This window comes from Mus musculus, chromosome 11 (assembly GCF_000001635.26).
Source record: "Mus musculus strain C57BL/6J chromosome 11, GRCm38.p6 C57BL/6J".
In the NCBI taxonomy this organism is placed as follows: domain Eukaryota; kingdom Metazoa; phylum Chordata; class Mammalia; order Rodentia; family Muridae; genus Mus; species Mus musculus.
The window spans coordinates 76386071-76406924 of NC_000077.6; the positions used below are offsets into that span (position 1 = coordinate 76386071).

Consider the following 20854-nt stretch of genomic DNA (forward strand, 5'->3'; position numbering starts at 1 on the left):
GGGGGTATGAGTGTCACTGTGTGAGCATAATGGCTTATACAATAGGGGATGAACAGAAGTGGGGAAGGAAGAGGGTGGGCTGTGATGACTGTATGGAGCCTCCTTATACCGCAAAATAAATACCACGTACACTGAGTACAAACAATGAAAACTTCCACAACTTTAAAAAAAAGATTTAAATTTTTTAAAAGATTTATTTATTTTGTGTATATGAATACACTGTAGCTATTATCAGACACACCAGAAGAGGGCATCAGACCCCATTACAGATGGTTGTGAGCTACTATGTGGTTGCTGGGAATTGAGCTCAGGACCTCTGGAAGAGCAGTCAGTGCTCATAACCACTGAGCCACCTCTCCAGCCCAAGATTTAAAATTTTATGTGAGTACACTGTAGCCATCTTCAGTCACACCAGAAGAGGGCATCAGAACCTATTACAGATGGTTGGAAGCCACCATGTGGTTGCTGGGATTTGAACTCAGGACCTCTGGAAGAGCAGTCAGTGCTCTTAACCGCTGAGCCATCTCTCCAGTCCCACAACTTTTTTTTGACATGACAATTCACTGTCTTGTTGTGTGTGTTCTTGTGTGTCAGTGTGTGTGTGTGTGTGTGTGTGTGTGTGTGTGTGTGTGTGTATGCCCATCCACGTGGAAGCTAGCAGTGAATATTCTGTACCCTCACCAATTATTCAACACCTTATTTCTTTGAGACAGTTTCTCACAGAATCTGGGATTGCTAATTCTGCTAATTGGCTGGCCCACAAACCACCTTCCCGGCACAGGGAATACAGGCAAGGCCCGCGACCCCAGCTCTCTGCAGTGCTGCTAACCATCCCCAGTCCTTGTGCGTATGAGGCAAGTGCTTCTCCATCTCTCTAGACCCACTTTCTTTTACCTACTTGATATGTAAAGACTGCTATGATAAAAAGTTTATAGATAAGTAACAAGAGGGATGTGCCCAGATGCTCTTCTACTTCTACTCTTTCCCAGTGTGAAAGAGGAAATAAGACCCACTCAATAGAACTGAGTATTTGATTGAATTATCATAGACATGGTCTGGAAATACAGTCACATTGAAAATTTGAAATTTCAATATGAAGTACTAGCTAGATGGCTCAGCAGTTAAGAGCACTAGTGGTCCTTCCAGAGGACTGGAATCTGGATCCCAGAACATCAACGGGCTCAGAAATGCCTATACTCTAGCTCCAAGGGGCCCAATGCCCTCTTCTGGCCTCTGTGTGCAACTGCACCCACAAGTCATATGCTCACAGACACACATACATATAAATAAAAAGTAGATAAATCTCCTTTTAAAATAAAAATAGAGGCCAGGTATACAGTCTGTGCTTAACACAAATGAGGCCCTGAGTCCAATCCCCCCATATACACAAAAATATCAATATGTCACCAAAACAACAAGAAACAAGCCATAGTCACTGTCCTAGAAAGAAACCAAAGAGAAACTAGGGATTGTGAGAGACTACTAGATGCAAAGGAAGGAGGAAAGATGCTCTGGAAAGAGGAAGGGTGTTTAAAGAAATATAAAGGTGAGAACCCCTCCCTCCTAGAATCAGAACAAGCATAAAGGATAGAATGAGCTTATATTAAGTGCCTGGGACAAACACGTGGCACCCACTCCATGCTAGCTACTATTCATACCACCTTTGCACATTAATGCATTTCAGCCTCAGAAACACCCCAATGTACCCAATGGGTACAGCTACCTGCATTCACTGATTAGGAAACTTGAGACACAGAAACCCTGTAAGTGACTTCAGAGCTCTGAAGTCCCTGGGCTAGCAAGTGGACTAGCTGGGACACAGACTTTAAGGACCCTGGACCCCGAGTCTATCTTCTCTCTTCACTTGCTAGGTACTATATTTTAAAGACTCATTTGTAATGATGGGACGTTTCTGAAAGTCCATGGGTGTAAATGAATTTGGCAGTTACAGGCATGTAATGCCACACCCACATCCACGCCCCTCCACAGCTCTCAGGGTCCTGCTGTGAGTTGTTCAGCCCAATCTTTAGCTTTCACACTAAACCCTGAGAAATGAGTAACAGATCGGGAAGTCTGATCCAGTGAAAACTCTCTTTACCTGAATGGGTTTAAAGGGGAAGAAGGTGACCTCTCTGGGATTCTGAGCTGACTAGAGCCATTCAGATTTTTATGACAGCGATATTGACCTTCCCTCTTCTCCCCCAGAAATAAAAGCTGTAGAGTGGAGTGAACCTGGAGAAAATTCTCCAAAGAAAGCAGAGAGCCTTCCCACAGTGCTGCAGCCCTCGGCACACCCTGCTTTGTGACTCTTCAGGACCAACCCAGGATGAAAGCAACCGTAACAACATGGAAACGTTGCTTAGACTTATCTGTACTTGGCATCTCTATAGAAAGTCGAGTGGGGAATGGGAAGAGAGGGTGACAGAGTCAATAGATAGGGAAGCCGAATGTTAAGTTTAAAACTGTTTCTGAAAGAGGGTTTTTCTGATGGATAGCTCATACCGAGAAAAAAAAAATACACCGTCTCTCTGGCCCGAGAGTTAAGAGCAGCAGAATATTTACATTTGCTTTTAATCACAGATGCCCCAGAACAAACATCTCCATGGCAGGGTTGCCCTGTAGCAGAACTGTGGAGGGCGACATGTGGTTACTATACCTCTCCCTTGTCACAAAGCGAAGGGCACACGTTTGAGCTTTCACCGGAAGTTGGAGCAGCCGTTTACTGAAAGCTTCATAAAGAGGAGGACTGATGTAGTCCTAGATCTCCACAGGACACCTGAGGTTCGATTTTGTGACTGAACAAAAGCCCTGCAGGCTCTGCATAGGATGAAGGGGAGTTGGGGGCACGTCACTGGCTGAACCAAAAGGAAAAAAAAAAAAAAAAAAAAAAAAAAAAACCAAGACTCAAATCATTAAAAAGAGAGGGGGAGGGAGGGGGCTTAGAAATCACCACCATGTAAAGGGCAGAAGACAGCTGAGTTCTCCCGCCTTGCCAACCAGTAGCAAATGTGTTAAGTGGTTAGACTGGGCTGTCTCATCTCAGAGTGCTCCGTGCACGCTTGGAGGGAGCTCACATGGAACACACACCAGCCTGCCTCCCCCCCCCCCGCCCCCCCCAGCCCCAGCATGAAGCAGGTTTGATGTAAATGCTTTTCAAGATACATTGTCCCAAACAAAAAAGTAAAGACTCAAATTTAAGAGAGGTCAGCCAAACTTTCACCCAGCACTGAGACCCTGGAACTCCAGCACGGACAACCCAGAACTCATCACTGGTTCTCTTGACTTTAATTCTCTGACTCTTAGCGTACTCGTACTTGGAAATGTTTAAAGTGAAATGTCAACCACACTGATTACCAGTAGCTGGCGGAGGGACTAGACAGGCAGTCTGAGTTCCTGGGAAGAAGGGTGATAGAGAAATGCAATGCATTTATGAAGCAGAGAGGCTTCAAATGACAGGTCTGAGTATGAGACTATTTTAATGCACTAAGTCAACATTTCAAAAAGGGAGAGCCATGCTTTTTCCTATTTTTGAACATGGAATTACAGGGCACAAGAAGCTACTGACTCTCCTTATTAAGCTCAGAGGTACTATTTGTTTAGAGTGAGCAAGGTCCTAGGTTTGACCTCTGGTCTCTCTCTCTCTCTCTCTCTCTCTCACACACACACACACACACATATACACAAACACACAGACACAGACAGACACACACACACATACACACACTTTAAAGCTCATTATGACTCAAACAGTTAAGAGCAGTTGCTTGTAGAAGGACCTGGTTCAATTCCCAGTGCCCACAAGGCAGCTCACAACTGTTTATAACTCAAGGTCTAGAGGATCCAATGCCCTCCTCTGACCTCTAGGGGCTCCTGCATACACACATTGCCCACACCCACACCCATAAAAAAATTAAATTAGAAAAAAAGCTGCATAGTCTGGTAAACATCTTTAATCCCAGCACGACGGAGGCGGGAAGCAGAGGCAGGCTGATCTTTGTGAGTTCAAGGCCATACTGGTCTGCACAGTAGGTTCTAGGCCACTTGGGGGCTACACATTAAGACCTTGTCTCAAAAAACAAACAAACAAACAAAAAGAATAAGAAGGGAATTCCAGCTTCCAGGAGGCAGAGGCAAGAGAATCCAGAGTTCAAGGCCAGCTGGGGTGAGCCCTCTCCTTAAAAAAGAGAAAGAAACAAAAATCCAAAATACAAACAAAAGCTAAAACAAACAAACAATAACAGCAAAAATAAAAAACCTACAAACTGTACAGTCTATTCTTTGTGTAGCCCTGGCTGTCCTAGAACTTGCTCTGTAGACCAGGCTGGCTTCGAACTCAGAGATCCGCCTGCCTCTGATGGGATTAAAGGTGTGTGCCACTACACCTGGCAAAAGTGCATATATATTTCAATCCACGAGATCTGAAAACCACCATGAGTTATCAATCTGAAAGCCACACACCTGCTTTCTATGACATCGCCCTGTTTTCCAGCCCCTGGCACGGATCCCCCTACCTCTCCCTTCATTTGGATTCTGTCCTCACAGAGCTTACTGTCTGATGGAAAACACTAGGAAATCTTTCAAAAACCTGTGCGTAAGATCTGCGGCAGCAGCCAGGCAGGCAACGGTAGCTAGCACACGCCTTTACTCACAACGCTCAGGAAGCAGAGGCAGGTGAATCCCTGTGAGTACAAGGCCAGCCTGGTCTTCAGAGCAAGTTCCAGAAGAGCCAGGGCTATGGTGAGAGACCCATCTCGAAGTGAATAAACAAACAAACAATGTGTGGGAGCTCAAGAACAGTCTGTCTAGAGGAAAAAGGGACAGGAGATACCAGCACTGCACGTACCGCACTGCACATACCGAACTGCACCCACAGACCGGTGCTGCTGCTAAAGGAGATACCACACTACACCTGCAGACGGCTGCTGCTAGAGACACGTGTGAAAGTAATGAGGCACGCACAGAAAAGCTGGGGCTTGCCACATATCCGGTGAGGGTCTTTCGCATGGGATTTTAAGTAAGTTACTGAGGGAAGTGATGAGGAGACCTGTAAAACTCATTGACTGAAGATGACAACCTTAAAGAAACTGATAAGAGGGAACCTCATGAAACACAATAGGGCTGACAAGATGTCTCAGAGGGTAATGGCTATCACAAGTCTGACAAGCCGAGGTCCAACTCCAGGCCCCACACAAAGGGAAGCAAGAACCAACCGGCACAAGTTGTCTTCCACATGCCACGAAGCATACCAAAAGTTAATTAGGGGCTGGAGAGATGGCTCAGCGGTTAAGAGCACCCACTGCTCTTCCAGAGGTCCTGAGTTCAATTCCCAGCAACCACATGGTGGCTCACAAACCATCTCTAATGGGATCTGATGCCCTCTTCTGGTAAAAAAAAAAAATTTTTTTTTGCTTAAAAAAAGGGGGGAAGTGGGAGAGGACCTGGAGAAATGGCTTAGAGGTTAAGAGCACTGACTACTCTTCCAGATGTCCTGAGTTCATTTCCCAGCAACCACATAGTAGCTCACAACCATCTGTAATGGGATCTGATGCCCTCTTCTGGTGTGTCTGACATCTGCAGTGTACCCATATAAATAAATCTTTTTTTTTTTTTAAAGATAGTTAATTAGTTAACATAAGTTGATAGAGACAGGAAAGCGTCTAAAGGCAGGGATACCAGGAAGCTCCAACCCCAGGCAGATGGAAGAAGAACTTGGCAGAGCCCAGAAATGCAAAAGATGGAGGGAGAGTCCTGTATCATCACGGAGTGAGAGATGAGCAGTCGGGCTTTGGACTTGACTGCCAAAGCTCTGAAGGGCCAGAGGATTCCTCATCCGTGAGATTCAGGATTGGGAAGCTGTTTCTTCTTTCCAGGGAATGCAGGGGCACTGGGGCTTGACCCAAAGCCTTGTGACTGTTAGATGAGCCACACCGTTCCAGCCCAGAACTGCATTTCCGAGCTCGTCATTCCATTCTGGCAAGGCTTACAGAGGTCCTGCTGGAGACCGTGGCTGAGGAATGTCTCGGGCTCATCTGAGGGTGGTTTGCTGCTGGTACACAAGAGGTGGAGTATAGAAACGGTGAGCTGACGTTTAGAAATATTATGACACCTCAGCAAAGCAGCACACACATGTCGCTGGTCCAAGGTCTCACCTGGTTAAACAGGACCGTACCCAGCATGCATTGTGTGACCGCAGGGCAATGTACCAGTGGATGGATGACTGAAAAGGTATTTGTTTTTTAAAAGGATGGTTGCATAGATCAAGTGAAATGTTCTGATTTGAAAAAATGATTTGAGACTAGAGGCAGGGAGCCCCAGAGAAGGCAGCTGTTAGGCTATGATCGACAGGAAATGTAACTAACTCAGTACCCAGGGATCCAGGGATGGAGAGATGGGGTTGGAGATCCCAGCTACTCAACAGGTCAGAATAGCTAGACCCCAGCACCTTCAGGAAGTGAGCTGTAGAAGATAACAGAGCGTGGCTCTGGACATTCAAAAATTCCCCACAACTTTGAAAATCACGGCAAGATTTAAGAGTACGAGAGAACTTGAGGGTTCTCGGGATTCTAAATTCAGATCCATTTTCCTTGAGTGCCTTTGACTATGCATAATGACAGATTAATGAGATGCAGAAAGCTAAGCACCCTGGTGGTTAACATGGGGTACCACTGGGAATTCAGACTGTGAAGAAAGAAAACACAGCCTACGCCAAGTCTACACTCTCTCCCCAAGGAAGCTGTGTGGCCAGGAGCCACACCTCGTTCAGAACAGGATCGGCTGGAGCCCCAGGATCCTCAAGCTCAGTTAGAAAAAAAAAAAAGAAAGAAAGAAAAAAGACACCAAGGGACCCTCTCTTCCCTACCCCAGCTATATACAGCACAGATCGACCTTCTACCAATTTGTGCAAATATTAAAACAGGCCTCCTACCAAAAGGAAGCGCGAGACGGAAGGCTGAAGAGAAATCAGGGAGAGAGAAACCAGTGGTCCTAACTTCAACATCCGCTACCTTGCTCTGTGCTCTGGTTCACACTCCAACCCGAACAGGAAGACAAACCAATGAAGGAGAGAGCGTGCACAGCCGTCACCTGCAAGGCGGGGTTAATCCAGCCTCTGCTACAGCATTCCAGAACAGGGAAGGGACGCAACCACTCCCAACGGTCCACTGTCCATTCCCCACTTGAAAGAGCATCTCCTCACTGTCTAGACTCTGTGACTAGAGTCAGCCAGAGAGCTTTGTCAAATCACAAAACAATTACAACATTCATGCTTTCTTCCCTGATGGTGCCTGATCGTCTTTGAGTTGACAGCCTTTGCCAAGCTTAGGCTGCGAGGATCAGTCCCTGTGGCGGCAGGTGTAGGGCAGGCGAGTGTCTTTGGGTCTCTCCAGTGTTATCAGACCCTCATTTGCTTATGCAGTTGCAGTCAACCAAATCTTTCTCTTCCCTGGTTAGTTAGCTCTTACAGGGCAGTTCCCTGAACTCCTTCACTGTACCCCCTTACACAGTGTATTGGCTAGTTTTGTGTCAACTTGACACAGCTGGAGTTATCACAGAAAAAGGAGCTTCCATTGAGGAAATGCCTCCATGAGATACAACTGTAAGGCATTTTCTCAATTAGTGATCAAGGGGGAAAGGCCCCTTGTGGGTGGGACCATCTCTGGGCTGGTAATCTTGGTTCTATAAGAAAGCAGGCTGAGCAAGCCAGCAAGGAACATCCCTCCATGGCCTCTGCATCAGCTCCTGCTTTCTGACCTGCTTGAGTTCCAGTCCTGACTTCCTTTAGTGATGAACAGCAATGCGGAAATGTAAGCTGAATAAACTCTTTCCTCCCCAACTTGCTTCTTGGTCATGATGTTTGTGCAGGAATAGAAACCCTGACTAAGACACACAGTATAAGTGGTAGTTCAGAAAAGTCTTAAAAATACATCAAAGATGATAGAGCAGTTGGTGGGGTGCTTGCCTAGCATGCTGTAAGCCTCACGTTTCTCGCTTGTACCACATAGACAGGACCAGGTATGCATGCCTGTAATCCCAGCACCAGGAGGCCAAGACTGAAGGGTGAGAACTTCAAAGTCCTTTTCAACCCTGTGGTGAGTTCAAGACCCTTCTGGGCTACAGTGGGATCTTAAGAAAGGAACCACCAGGTGGTGGCCACTGGGGAGGCAGAGGCAGGCAGACCTCTGTTGAGTTCAAGGCTAGTCTGGTCTACTGAGGGAGTTCCAAGACAGCCAGGGTTACACAGAGAAACCTTGTCTTGAAAAACCAAAACCAAAACCAAAAAAAAAGAGAAAGAAAGAAAAAGAGGAAGAAGAAAGCCCTCACAACAGGTTTGTAATAACAGATTACTCAATGTTGTAACAATTTGTTAATAAATGATAGCAGCGCTTATTGAGTATGCATATCATACAGACCCTACAACAATCCTATGAGGCAGGTGCTATTATCCCAATTTTACAATGAGGGACCTACGGCACAGAGATGCAGAGTATCCTACACAGGACACACAGCTAAAAAATGGCAGATCTCAGACAAAAAAAAAAAAAACAAAAAACAAAGAACTTCGATTTTTAGCCACTAGACTATTTCATTACACAGAGAAGATCAGATTAAAACACACATTATAAATGATGAAAGACGGAAGAGCCTCTCCAGAATACAGCTCTGATTGCTTTTGCTGGACTGTTGCCTTTTATTAGCCCATTCAAATGGAAACACAGTCCCCAGTGAGAGCCTGTCCCGACTGGTTGAGACTCTATAGGAAGCAGGCAAGAGCCCCCAATATTCAAAGCCACATCCTTTTTGGCATCTTGCACTCACTGCCTTGAAAGGGAGTAAGAAGCAAGGCCAGAATCATGTCAGTGCTCCCTCTCAGTCTAAGGCAGAGGACGAGGAAGACCAGAGGACAGGGAGCTTGAAGACTGGCTTGGTACCAGAGCTTGTCACCTCCAAAGTGCCCAAGTGACTCGGGAGAAGTCCAGGCTACGACTCTGCCAGCCAGGCAGACTCCATTTACCTGTCCAAAACAAGTAACCAAAGAGCTGGACCAGAGTCGTCACTCAACCCTAACACTTTCCCATCCTGACCTCAAAACACTACAGACCAAGTCAAATCCCAATGCACCTGTGTGGAGGGAGGTCAGTGGTTTGCACCCTGATGGCAAAGCACCCATGAGCAACCGCTCTCCACTAGACACCCAACCCAGGCAAAGCCAAGGCCTGTGGCTTTAAGACCAAAACTGGTGTTCACTCTCGACACCGTTAAGTTGATCCTGGAGCCAGATTCTCCAGTTTCAACAATGAACTTTTATTCATCGAAAGAGACAGCTCAAATTCGAAAGTCTAAATCATCACCAATTTCCAACTGCTCATCACGTTCTCTCTCTACAGAAATCTGAAAAAACGTCCACTAGCCTACTTATTAAAACAAGCCCAACCGTCTTAAGTTCAGGGTTACAGGCTTCCTGACTGAGCCACTCCCATAAATCCACTCAAAGTCTGATTATCATCTAATTACAATTTCTATACAGCTATATAATAATGTGTGTGTTCTGGAAGGAAGAAGAAAAGCTTCAATTACTTTAGACCTACCACTAAAAGAAACAGAAACAGGGAAGACAACGTTCCATAAGGAATTAAAGAGGAGGGGGAAACACCAGGACCCTTTACCTCATGCTTTCTCACAGCTCCAACGGAGGTGAGGGAGTGAGACAAGAATGCAGGCTGAACATATATGGTCATCCCCAGACTTTCTTACTATATAAAGGAGAAATTAATAAAAAGAAGAGAAAGAGAAATACCACACAGCATTTTCTTTCCCCACCATAATTTTTCAATTTTCTGTAGAGAAATGCCAGCCAATAACTAATTAGAACCATATCCTTTGTTTTCCCAATGGGAAGAAACACACAAATGCTTTTAAAGACCAAATGTTAATGAGAACTTAAAAAAAATGTAATCTGGAACTTCAGTTTCCCTTCAGTATAAAACAAATGCCCTTCTTTAAATCTATTTTTACAGTTGGGGAAACAGCCTAGTCAGATCCATCAACACACGTGTGCACGCGCGCGCGCGCACACACACACAGGTGCCTGCCGTGTACTGGGGTGCCCTCTCTCTTCACTTTTCTTGGGGTGAGTTGGTATTGGGAACTCACCAATTTCTGTGCATCTCGATTCCAAGCTGCAGAAGACAAAGCCTTGGTTACAGAAGAGAATGTGTCTTATACCTCTTTGGTTTCAAGGTGGGAAATGGCCCCTCTCACAGTGAGGACACTTCCTTTTCCATTCCCAAGTATGTTTTCTACAAGAAACCGACTTGGCCTTTTTACCTGACATGTCACCACAAAGCGGGACATTATTCCTGGGTCTGACACCAAGTCGCCCGCCCCTTTCCCTCACAGGAGGTTTTTTTTTTTTTTTTTTTCCTTTCCCGAGACAGGGTTTCTCTGTATAGCCCTGGCTGTCCTGGAACTCACTTTGTAGACCAGGCTGGCCTCGAACTCAGAAATCCACCTGCCTCTGCCTCCCGAGTGCTGGGATTAAAGGCGTGCACCACCACGTCGGGCTTTGTTTGTTTGTTTGTTTGTTTTCTTTTCCTTTTTTTTTTTTTTTTCACAGGAGGGTTTCTGGAGCTGAAGAAACCAATGGGCTATAGGGCGAGACTCGGGAAAATGGCACAAAAAATAAATCTGGGAAGCCAGGGACGTGAAGTTCGGTAGTGGAAGGCACTTACTTAGCATGTGCAAAGATCTCATGCCTAGCACCACAAAAATATATAAATAAATGAATACATACATAAATGAATAAATAAAATGAAAATAAATGTTTAAGATGCTGGCTTATGACTTAGGCACATCCAGCATGCTGAGCTGTATTTTCAAATAAGATCCTGCTGGGCCTGTGTCATCCAGATGTTCATCTGAGTGGGACCAGCCAGGGCAGGATAGGGCTACAGAACATGTTCTTTCATGCAAAGGGGTTACCCAGGATAGAAGAAGCCATTGTCATATCAAACACGCTCCTATTTTGGGGGCAAAAGACATTAGACATTTCTAAAACATCTCAGTTTGCTTCCTATTTTTATTGCCCAGAAATTTTATTTCCCCTTCTGTAAAAACTACAATAGGACATAAGTCTGGAACATTCTGCCATTTGGTGTATATATTCCAAAGCTAGAAATCATTTGTATTGCCCAATAAGGATATTATTTTAAACAGATTTTAGTCTACAACAGAAAAAGGCCATGACAATGAAATATTTTTTCAATAAATGACTTCTGAACATTATTCCTTCCCAAAAGGATCATCACAACAACCACCAAAAAGAAAACAAAGGATTCCCATATTTTTAAGCAAAAAAAAAAAGTACTAGTCGTGCATATTCATACCCTAGCAGACACATAAATCATGTAGGAGCATAATAACTTGAAAAAGTAGTTAAGATGTAAAGTCTCGCGTCTGTGTGGTTAGTGGGCTGATGTTTTCCCAATATTAAATTTACCAACTGTATTTCTTAAACTATATTTCAAACTTTAAATCTCACATCTGTGCCTTACATTGCTTACACACTCAAGACATTTTGGGATCAAATTATAAGCCTATTTTGCTCTAAGTCTAAATCATGCGTCTCAACATGATTCTGTACACATAAAAGGAACACGTGGCATGTGTTACCACCCTCCCTGGAGGAACCTAAATGCCCCGAATAGCCCTTCTCCTGTGTGCCCTATAAACTAAGATGCTCCTCAGAAAACGAAAGAGCCAGAGTCATACGTTGCATTCGCCACGCGAATTAAGCAAGGGCACGTCAAAACTTTTCCTGTTAGCACTCATTGCAAAATGTCTTGAATTGGTTTTATTGAAACAGACGTCTTCACCCAACAGATACGCTCAGAAACCCGAACTTAATTTCATCAGCAAACTGATGGGCCGTTTGCTGTCATTCATCTGCACCGATGGGATCAGTTCCGCACCGAATTCGAAGTGTGCCAAGTCAGCCCACCACCAAACTATGGCACGTACAAGGATCGCGGGCTGTTCTGGGCCTGGGAAGATTGCTGGACAGCCAGACAATGAAAAGCTCCCCGGTGGCCACTAACTCAGCCCAGGGGGCGGGGCGGGGGCAAGGGAAGAAAGGGGGAGAGGAGTGAACTCCCCTCTCTCCTAAAGCCCCGATCAGCAGCCGCCTCCGGGTCCCTGGCCACAGAGGAGGGGGTCCCAGGAAGGCAAGATTTCTCTAGGAAAGAAAGGAAACTTCCTGGTGCAGGCATTATGGGAAGGGGGCTCGTGCCCTCCCCACCCCCCACACCACAGGTATCTGCGAGGAGTCAAGTGGCTAGAGGAGGAAGATAAGGGTTGTAGAGTGGGGAGGGCAGAGAGCGGCCACTCCTACGCGATTCCCATCGCGTGGACCAGAGGGGTGTCAAACTTCCCAGCGTGGGCTCAGCTGGGTACTGGCACCCAGGAGTTGCCGCGAGCGCCTCAACACGACAGGATCCTGGATGGGGCAAGAGGAGGGAGCGGGCCAAGATAGAGATGGCAGGCCTATGGACAGCCGGTGAGGGCGGCGAGCAGCTGGCTCCCAGAACGTGGACCGCGCCTGCAGGCCGGGGGCGCCGCGGGGCCCGCGCTACTCACCTTCCGGTGCTTCTCCTTGTAGGGCAGCGCCAGCCATGGCATGTCCCGCACGAAGTCCTGCCACTGCCGCTGGTCTTGGTCCGAAGACACGAAGACGATCTCCAGGCGGTGCCGGGGCTCTGGCTCCGCGGCTGCGCCGGCCCCCGCCCCGGCCCCCGGCCCGGCCGCCGCGTCCCCTCGCAGGCGACCGTAGAAGGCGGCCAGGCTGGCGCTGAGCTGCGCGCAGGGGGCGCTCAGGCTGCACCCGAAGTAGAGCCCCAGCAGCGCGATGCCGCGGGCGCCCAGCGAATGCACGTCCACCTCCTCGCCACCGCCCGTCACCAGCTTGTCTCCCAGCAGCTCCTCCAGGAAGCCCGACATCCTGGCCCACCGCAGCCCCGGCACGCGGGCGGGCGGGTGGGCTCGCAACAGCTACCGGCTCGCTGGTCCGCGCGGCGGGCGGAGGCAGCGGCGGCAGCGGAGGCTGAGAGGGGAGCCCCGCCCACCGGGCCGCCCAGCCACTCCCCTCCATAGCCACGCCCCCTCCGTGGCTGGCCCGCGCTGCGCAGGCAGGTCCCTAGCAGCTGGCGTCTTGGCGCGAGCCTCCGGTACGTGGCTAAAGTAAGAAACCTGACCCGAGTTCTACACCAGGACTAGATTGCCTGGACTTAAGGCAGGAGAACGATCCTCCCGGAACTGGCGCTTTCCGAGGCTGCAAAAGGAGCTAAACCGCATCCCTACCCCTTAATTCCTCTCACCTTTCACTTCTAAACCCTCTCCACACTGAAGTTCTGCACCGGTTCTTGCTCTTTTTCCAGCCTCTCCTTCTCCCTTCCCAATACTAACCCTTAAGACATTTTGAACCCCAAAGACCTCATATAAAACTTGTAGGGTTTTAACATCATCACCACCCAATGTCACTATATCAGGCCAGGTCTTGTTCATCAGTCATGTGTGTGTTTTGTGCTTGTTACTATAAGTAGACTGGCGGGCGCCACCTCTCTGTTTCTGATGCCAAGCACAAGAGAGAGAATTCATAAATACTTGTGGGCTGATTACAAGTCACAGTGTGGGATTTCAGTCCACAGGTCGCTGGAACCATTCCCCGATGGGAAATGGCTCTCTTCCATTTCCGTAAATGTATGCAACAGATGGCGCAGCGTTTCCAAATCAGTATTGGCTGCTCTCCTGACTTCATAGCTTATCTCAGGTCTGCTAGTAGTTGAGAGAGAAAAAAAATTTTAACCCCATCTTGAAAGATGCTTTCCAATGCCTAGGAAAGAACCCTGATTAAACAAATGATCTGTGGCAAGTTTCCTAGGCACGAACACAGGACAAAATGTACACTATTACACATACACATGCATACACACATTTTTAAAAAAGAGGACCATTCATGTGTATCAGCTCAGCTACTAACAACAGTGACATTTTAAGAGGAAAACCCAACCACTGGCTATCCTTCATGGCTTTCGAGGTTATTTCTTTCGTATCTGCCGCCATCTAATGGAAGAATGAAAGAGAGAACTCTACCAACACATAAGATGCAAAAGATTAAAGTGAAAGCAGCAGAATGCTTTAATTACACAGGCTTCCTCTACTGTAACACACACACACACACAAACACACACACACAGAGAGCACAAAGTGTATGACACAAGACCATTTAAATTTCAGAATATAACCTCATACTTCTAGTAGAAATGCCCCAAAGTCCTCAGTGTGTTTAAGGTAGAGAGAAAAATTGTTTAAGTTTTCAGGCCTGTAAAATATCATCACATGAACCAATGAAAGTGTTAAAGACAATCTTCACACACTGGTGCCACAAATGGTGGCTCACGCCTTTAATCCCAGCACCCAGGAAGCACATCTTTGTGAGTTTGAGGGCAACCTGGTCTACAACAGCCAGGCTTACACAATGACACCCTGCTTCAAAACACTAAATAAATTGTCTTATTCGTGTGTGTGTGTGTGTGTGTGTGTGTGTGTGTGTGTGTGTATTCATCTGGTATTACAGGGCATTGTGAGACACCCCATACAAATGTAGAGGTCCAAACATGAATTCTCTAGAGCTCTTAACCAAGCTGAGCCATCTCTCCAGCAACCCTAGCATCCTGTTTCTAAAGCCTTAAATTTATGGATATGATGGTGCGTTCCTGTAATCCCAACTGTTAGGAGGGTGAAAGCAAGAGGATCCTAAGTTCCAGGCCAGCCTGTAGGCAGAGGGAGGCTCTGCTTCAAAATAAACTCTTAAAGTGAATTAAAATGTTTCATCTTGGGGCTGGAGAGATGGCTCAGTGGGTAAGAGCACCCGACTGCTCTTCAGAAGGTCCTGAGTTCAAATCCCAGCGACCACATGGTGGCTCATAACCATCTGTAATGAGATCTGACTCCCTCTTCTGGTGCATCTGAAGACAGCTACAGTGTGCTTACATATAATAAATAAATAAATATTAAAAAAAAAGTTTAAAAAATTTCATCTTCCCATCGGAGTCACATTTGAAGTATTCCTGAGTGGGTATGTGATTTCACATGTCTGAAAGCGTGTCAGACAGATAGATATCTGCAGTCAGACATCGTCAAATTCTAAACATATGTGAAAGGAGGCCAGGCATGATGGCCAGATATGCCTTTAGTCAAGGCAGAGTCAAGGCAGATCTCTGTGAGTTCGAGGCCAGCTTGGTCTATATAGCAAATTCCAGGCCAGAGCTATGTAATAAGACCCTGGCTCAGTTCACAAAAATGTGCTTCAACCCAAAGAACAGAGGACCAGGAGCAGAAATAGGCGAGGAAAGGCTCCGGGGGATCGGGAAGTGGGGAAGTCATTACTGAGTTGGTAAACTGGGCGCAAGAGCGGCGTGCAGAGGTCACGTGCTCAGCAGCATCCTTTCATTACTTTACAGGAAAGCAGTTTCCACTGGAGTGTGTCCAAGCCGGCATCTGGCACCTGGGAAAGTGAGAGTCCGAACACACTGCACGTGAAATATAAATACAATTTGGAGAATTGTTGGTGCAGCATGCCTTGGGGAGAAGCCAAAGCCTGCAGCTGCCTTTCAAAGGGGTGTGGCAGGAGGGGGGGGGTTTGCAATGGAAATGATTCCAAACTCATAATTCCAGCGGGTGTTTGATGCTAGAAGCCCAACAAGACTCATTTGGCTTCTTGTAAAGAATTAGTCAACGTCCTCTGGCCTGAAAGAGGTAAGAGACCCACTTAAAGAAACTGTTCCATCCAGGATTTAATTATGTTACATGTCTTAAATTTTGTATTAAAGAAGCACAGCATGCCTAATTTTGTAAGAAATGTGTACTACTTTCTTTTGAAAAATTACAGTTAGAGTCCCATGGTATCATTCAAAATACACACAGAACAAATATATGTTTGCCATCTTTAAGATTCATCAAGCTACCAAGGGTAGCTCAGTGGTAAAGTAACTGCATAGCACCACGCTAAAGGCCCTAAGTTCAATTGCCTAGTACTATAAAGAAAAATTCATAAATCAGGGCTGGCAAGATGGCTCAGCAGGGAAAGGTTCTTGCCATGTGTCTTAGACTTTCTATAAAACACCATAACCAAAAGCAATTTGGAAAGGAATGGGTTTATTCTCTCCACACTTCCACACATCAAAGGCAGTAAAAACAAACAAACAAACAAACAAACAAACAAAAAAACAACTCAAACAGAACAGGAGCTGCTGCAGAGGCCATGGAGGGGGCTGTCTCCTGGCTTGCTCCTCAGCCCCCTTTTTTAAATTTACTTATTTATTTTATGTATATAAGTATTTTCAGAGGGCATTGGATCCTTTTATAGATGGTTGTGAGCCACCATGTAGTTGCCGGGAATTGGACTCAGGACTTCTGGAAGAGCAGTCAGTGCTCTTAACCATTGAGCCATCTCTCCAGCCCCCAGCCTTAGAGAACCTAAGACCACCAGTCTAGGGATGGCATCCCCCACAACAGGGAAGTTCTTCCCACATCAATCACTAATTAAGAAACTGCACTACCGATTTGCCAACGGACCAGGTTTTTTGTTTTTTTGATCTATCTTCTTTGGTTCATTCTTTGGTTCTTTGGTTCTTTCTTTCTTTCCCTCTCAAAACAGGGTTTTTCTGTGTAGACCTCACTGTCCTGAATCACGCTGTAGGCCAAGATGGTCTCGAATTCAGAGATCTGTCTGTCTCTCTGCCTTCCAAGTGCTGGGACCAAAGTCACCAGCACCGACCAGCACCTACAGATCAGTTTTATGGAGGTATTTTCTGTAAAGAATGCCTCTTCCCACGTGCTCTAACATAAATCAAGCTGATGTAAAACTAGCCAGTCCACCATGTGACCCTAGAGAGACACTTGTGTTTGGTCCCTGGAACCTCTGTAAGACTGGAAGGAGAGACTTGATACCACAAAGTTGTCTTCTGACCTCCACATGCATGCTGTACTCACACACATCATACACACACACACACACACACACACACACACACACACACACACACACACTGTTTAAATTAAAGATCTGGGTCTGGGGAGGTGACTAAGCAGAAGCACTTGCTGCTCTTCTAGAGGTCCCAAGTGCTATTCCCAGCATCCACATGATGGCTCACAACTGTCTGTAACTCCATTTCCAAGGGATGGGATGCCCTGCTCTGACCTCCTCAGATACCAGGCACACACATGATACACAGATATGCATACAGGCAAAATACACATAATGTAATTTTTGAAAACCAAAGATCCATATATCAGCATGGTGGTACACACCTATAATCCCAGCATTTAAGAAGGTCCTCCGATGCAGAATCATCCTGAGTTCAGGGCCAGTAACATCTTGCTTGAAAAAAAAATTTCAAGACAAAGAGTTTCTCTGTGTGGGCCTGGCTGTCCCAGAACTCAATTTATAGACCATGTTGGCATTGAACTCACATAGATCCACCTGCCTCTGCCTTCCAAGGGCTGGGACTAAACACAGGCACCACCACACCCAGTTCAAAAGTTTTAAATGATTCACATATCACAGTTCTTAGCTTTTTGGTATGCTAACACATGTGCACACTGATGTGTGTGTGTGTGGGGGTTGTGCATGGCTAATTGGAAAGACTATGGAAAGTTTAATTGACCAATCTAGTCAATGGTGTGAATGCCTCAGACTTCAAGTCTGAAGGTCGACACCCAGGTCCAAAATATTAAAGAGTAACTTCCCTTCCTCTGCCTTTTTGCCCCATTCAGGCTTCCACGGGAATGAATGAGACACACCCACAGCGGGGAGGCTACTGGCTTTAATCAGTCCACCGATCCAACTCATATATTAATCTGATGCAGGAGACTCTTCACAGCAATACCCAGAATCAAGCTGAACCAATGAGTGGAGAACTCCAAGAACGACACAAATGACTCATAAAGTCAACCGTCACTTGTCTGCCCTTGGTCATCGCAGCACCCACAGGTCTTCCTTACACCAGACTTAATCTTCAAATAAAGATGACAACAAACTCTTGATTCTACCTGCTGTGAACAACATCTTCAGGCACGCACATACACGGTCCACAGACATGCATGTGGGCAAAACGCTCGTACATAGAAAGTAAAATAAACAAGTCTTAAATATTTTAACTTAGACCATCAGCATTCTGTTATGGAATGGAAGAGCATCTAAACAAGAAAAAAATAACTTATTGTATTTGTTTTGTTTTGTTTGTTTGTTTGTTTATTGAGACAAGGTGTTGCTATGCAGCCTTCACTAGTCTGGAACTTGATAAGTAGACCAGGCTAATCTCTAACTAAGAGAGATCTATCTGCCTGCCTCTGCCCCCCAAGTGCTGGGATTAAGGGGTGTGTACCACATCCAGTGCCCTCTTTTGGCCTTCACAGGCACCCACACTTGCACAGACATGTGTGTGTACACACCTACATACAAATAAAAATACAACAACAACTCCCCAGCAATTCTGGAACATAGGAAATATGATCCAGGAATACTGGACCATCCACCAGAAACAGGCTAGAATCTAAGGATCTGCCACTGAGCAGCCCAGGGAATCTTTCTTCTCAATGAGGAAATCACAATGTCAAAAAGAAGATGTAACAGGAGCAGCATTTTCTAACACTTGGCCACCGACTGCATTACAAGAATGGTATCTAGAAGCAGGGTGGTGGCGCACACCTTTAATCCCAGAACTCCAGAGGCAGAGCCAGGCGGATCTCTGAGTTTGAAACCAGATCTACAGAGCGAGTTCCCCAAGACAGCCAGGGCTACACAGAGAAACCCTGCTTCAAACAAACAAACAAGGATGGCATCGAGAAAGAAATGAGTTTCAAAAATTTTACACTTAGCGCTGTAACACTGAAGAACATAAAGCATTAATGAGTCCGAATTGCCTGACATAGTGGTCCATGCCTTTGATCCCAGCACTCGGGAGGCTGGCAGATCTCTCCAAGTTGGGGGCAGTGGAGGGCAGTATGGTCTAGATAGGAGTTCCAGAGCAGCCAGAGCTACATGGTGAAACTCTGTCTCAAAAGCAAAACAAACAAACAAAAAAACCAACCAAACAAACCTCTGAGAATGATTGAGGGGGCTCAGTGGTTAAGAGCACTGATTGCTCTTCTAGAGGAACTGAGTGCAGTTTCCAGTACTCCCATCACGTGACTCACAACCACTCGTAACTCCAGTTCTAGTGGACCATTCCTCTCGCCTCTATGGGCACTTTTATACGTGCAGTATACAGGTTGGCCTTAAAAGTCAAAGACTTGCTTGCCTTTGCCTTCCCAGTGTGGGACACTCCCCCCCCAAGCAATAATGATTCTGACATAACACTTCTGAGACTAAATAAGAATATGGAAAGCAAATCATGAAGATGGGGGATGGCCCAGGCAGAGCTGAGCTTGCAGTGAATGAAGCACGGGTGTCTTCCTGGCAATTCACAGAGTTAGCATTTGTGTCCTGGCACAGCAAAGGATCTGAAACATCAGATGCATTTCCTGTGGGTGCTTAGAGATGTTTCTGTGGATGATCTGAAGAGACGGGCAGGAGGCAAGAGATTAGTTAACAGTCTAATGACTGGGCAGTGATGGGAGGTAACAAAACTTCCTTGGCAGTGAGCATGAAAGCAAAGGGATGGACTCAAAAGACAGGTGTGTATAAGCAAGAAGAGAGTGATTCACCCAGCCAGGAAACAGGAAGTGCAGGTGTGTGTGTGTGTGTGTGTGTGTGTGTGTGTGTGTGTGTGTGTGTGTGTGAAAGAAGTTCTAACTTCACCTGTAGCTCCTAGTTACTCTCTGCTGTTGGAGGACATTAATCAAAGCCCCTTAATTGCAAAGTCATCTGTCCAGGATCTGGAGAAATGGATCAGGAGTTGAGAGGGCTGGCTGTTTTCCAGAGTTCCTGGGTTCAATTCTCAGCACCTATATGATGGCTCACAGCCATCTGTTAACTCCAGTCCCAGGAGATCTAATGCCATTTGCTGGCCTCCCAGGTACTACGTGTACTCGGTCCACAGACATACATTCAGGTAAAGACTCGTTTGAATTAATTTAAAATAAATAAAATCTAAAAATAAAGTCACTTGTCCAGTACCCACTGTGTACAACAAACCGGTCAGCTAAGCAGTATCTGTTGGCACATACCTTCTACCAGCCATAGGGCTGTGACGTTTTTCCATTGTTAACCATAGTTGTATGCAACTAGTATGTATATAATACTCTATACTCAGCTTGCTCGCTCTCTCTCTCTCTCTCTCTCTCTCTCTCTCTCTCTCTCTCTTTTCTTAAGCATAGTTTCTCTGCGTAGCCATGGCTGCCCTGGAACTCACTCTATAGACCAGGCTGGCTTCAAACTCAAAGATCTGCCTGCCTCTGCCTAACTGATTTAACTGATTTAAGGCTTGCTAGACCACCACTCAGTTCATTTGTTGGCCTCCTTCTTTATTCCTTAAAGGCTTAATAACTATGTAATAAAATACATTTAGAACATATGTATGCCATGTTTCAACACTTACTTACAAAGCGCGTACATTCGATCTCAGAATACCAACCAGCCTGTGGTTCTAGTGAATCAGGTAGCTGCATCACTGCTGCATGGCTTAGAAACAAAGCAGACACGCGCGTCCCCTGCTGCAAGCTCAACGAACTGCAGCCTAACAGGAGCCCGACCGCTCTTCAGCGGCTTCTCAAGAGTTTTCAAAGGAAGTAGCATGTCCAGTGAGCACGCACGGCTTTCTGGGAAGTGTAGTCAGATGTTCGAGTTAGAACTACAAATCCC

The 20854-nt window shown here is 46.1% G+C and overlaps 1 protein-coding gene across 1 annotated transcript in view; it reads right to left on the bottom strand.

The window, feature by feature from the left end:
- Positions 1 to 13071, bottom strand: part of Nxn (nucleoredoxin) — a 141916-nt gene extending 128845 nt beyond the window's left edge. The window contains exon 1 of the mRNA NM_008750.5: positions 12631 to 13071. Within this exon, the coding sequence (NP_032776.1) occupies positions 12631 to 12990 (360 nt within the window). The 5' untranslated portion in view covers positions 12991 to 13071. The remainder of the gene's footprint in view (positions 1 to 12630) is intronic.
- Between the last annotated feature and the right edge of the window lie 7783 nt (positions 13072 to 20854).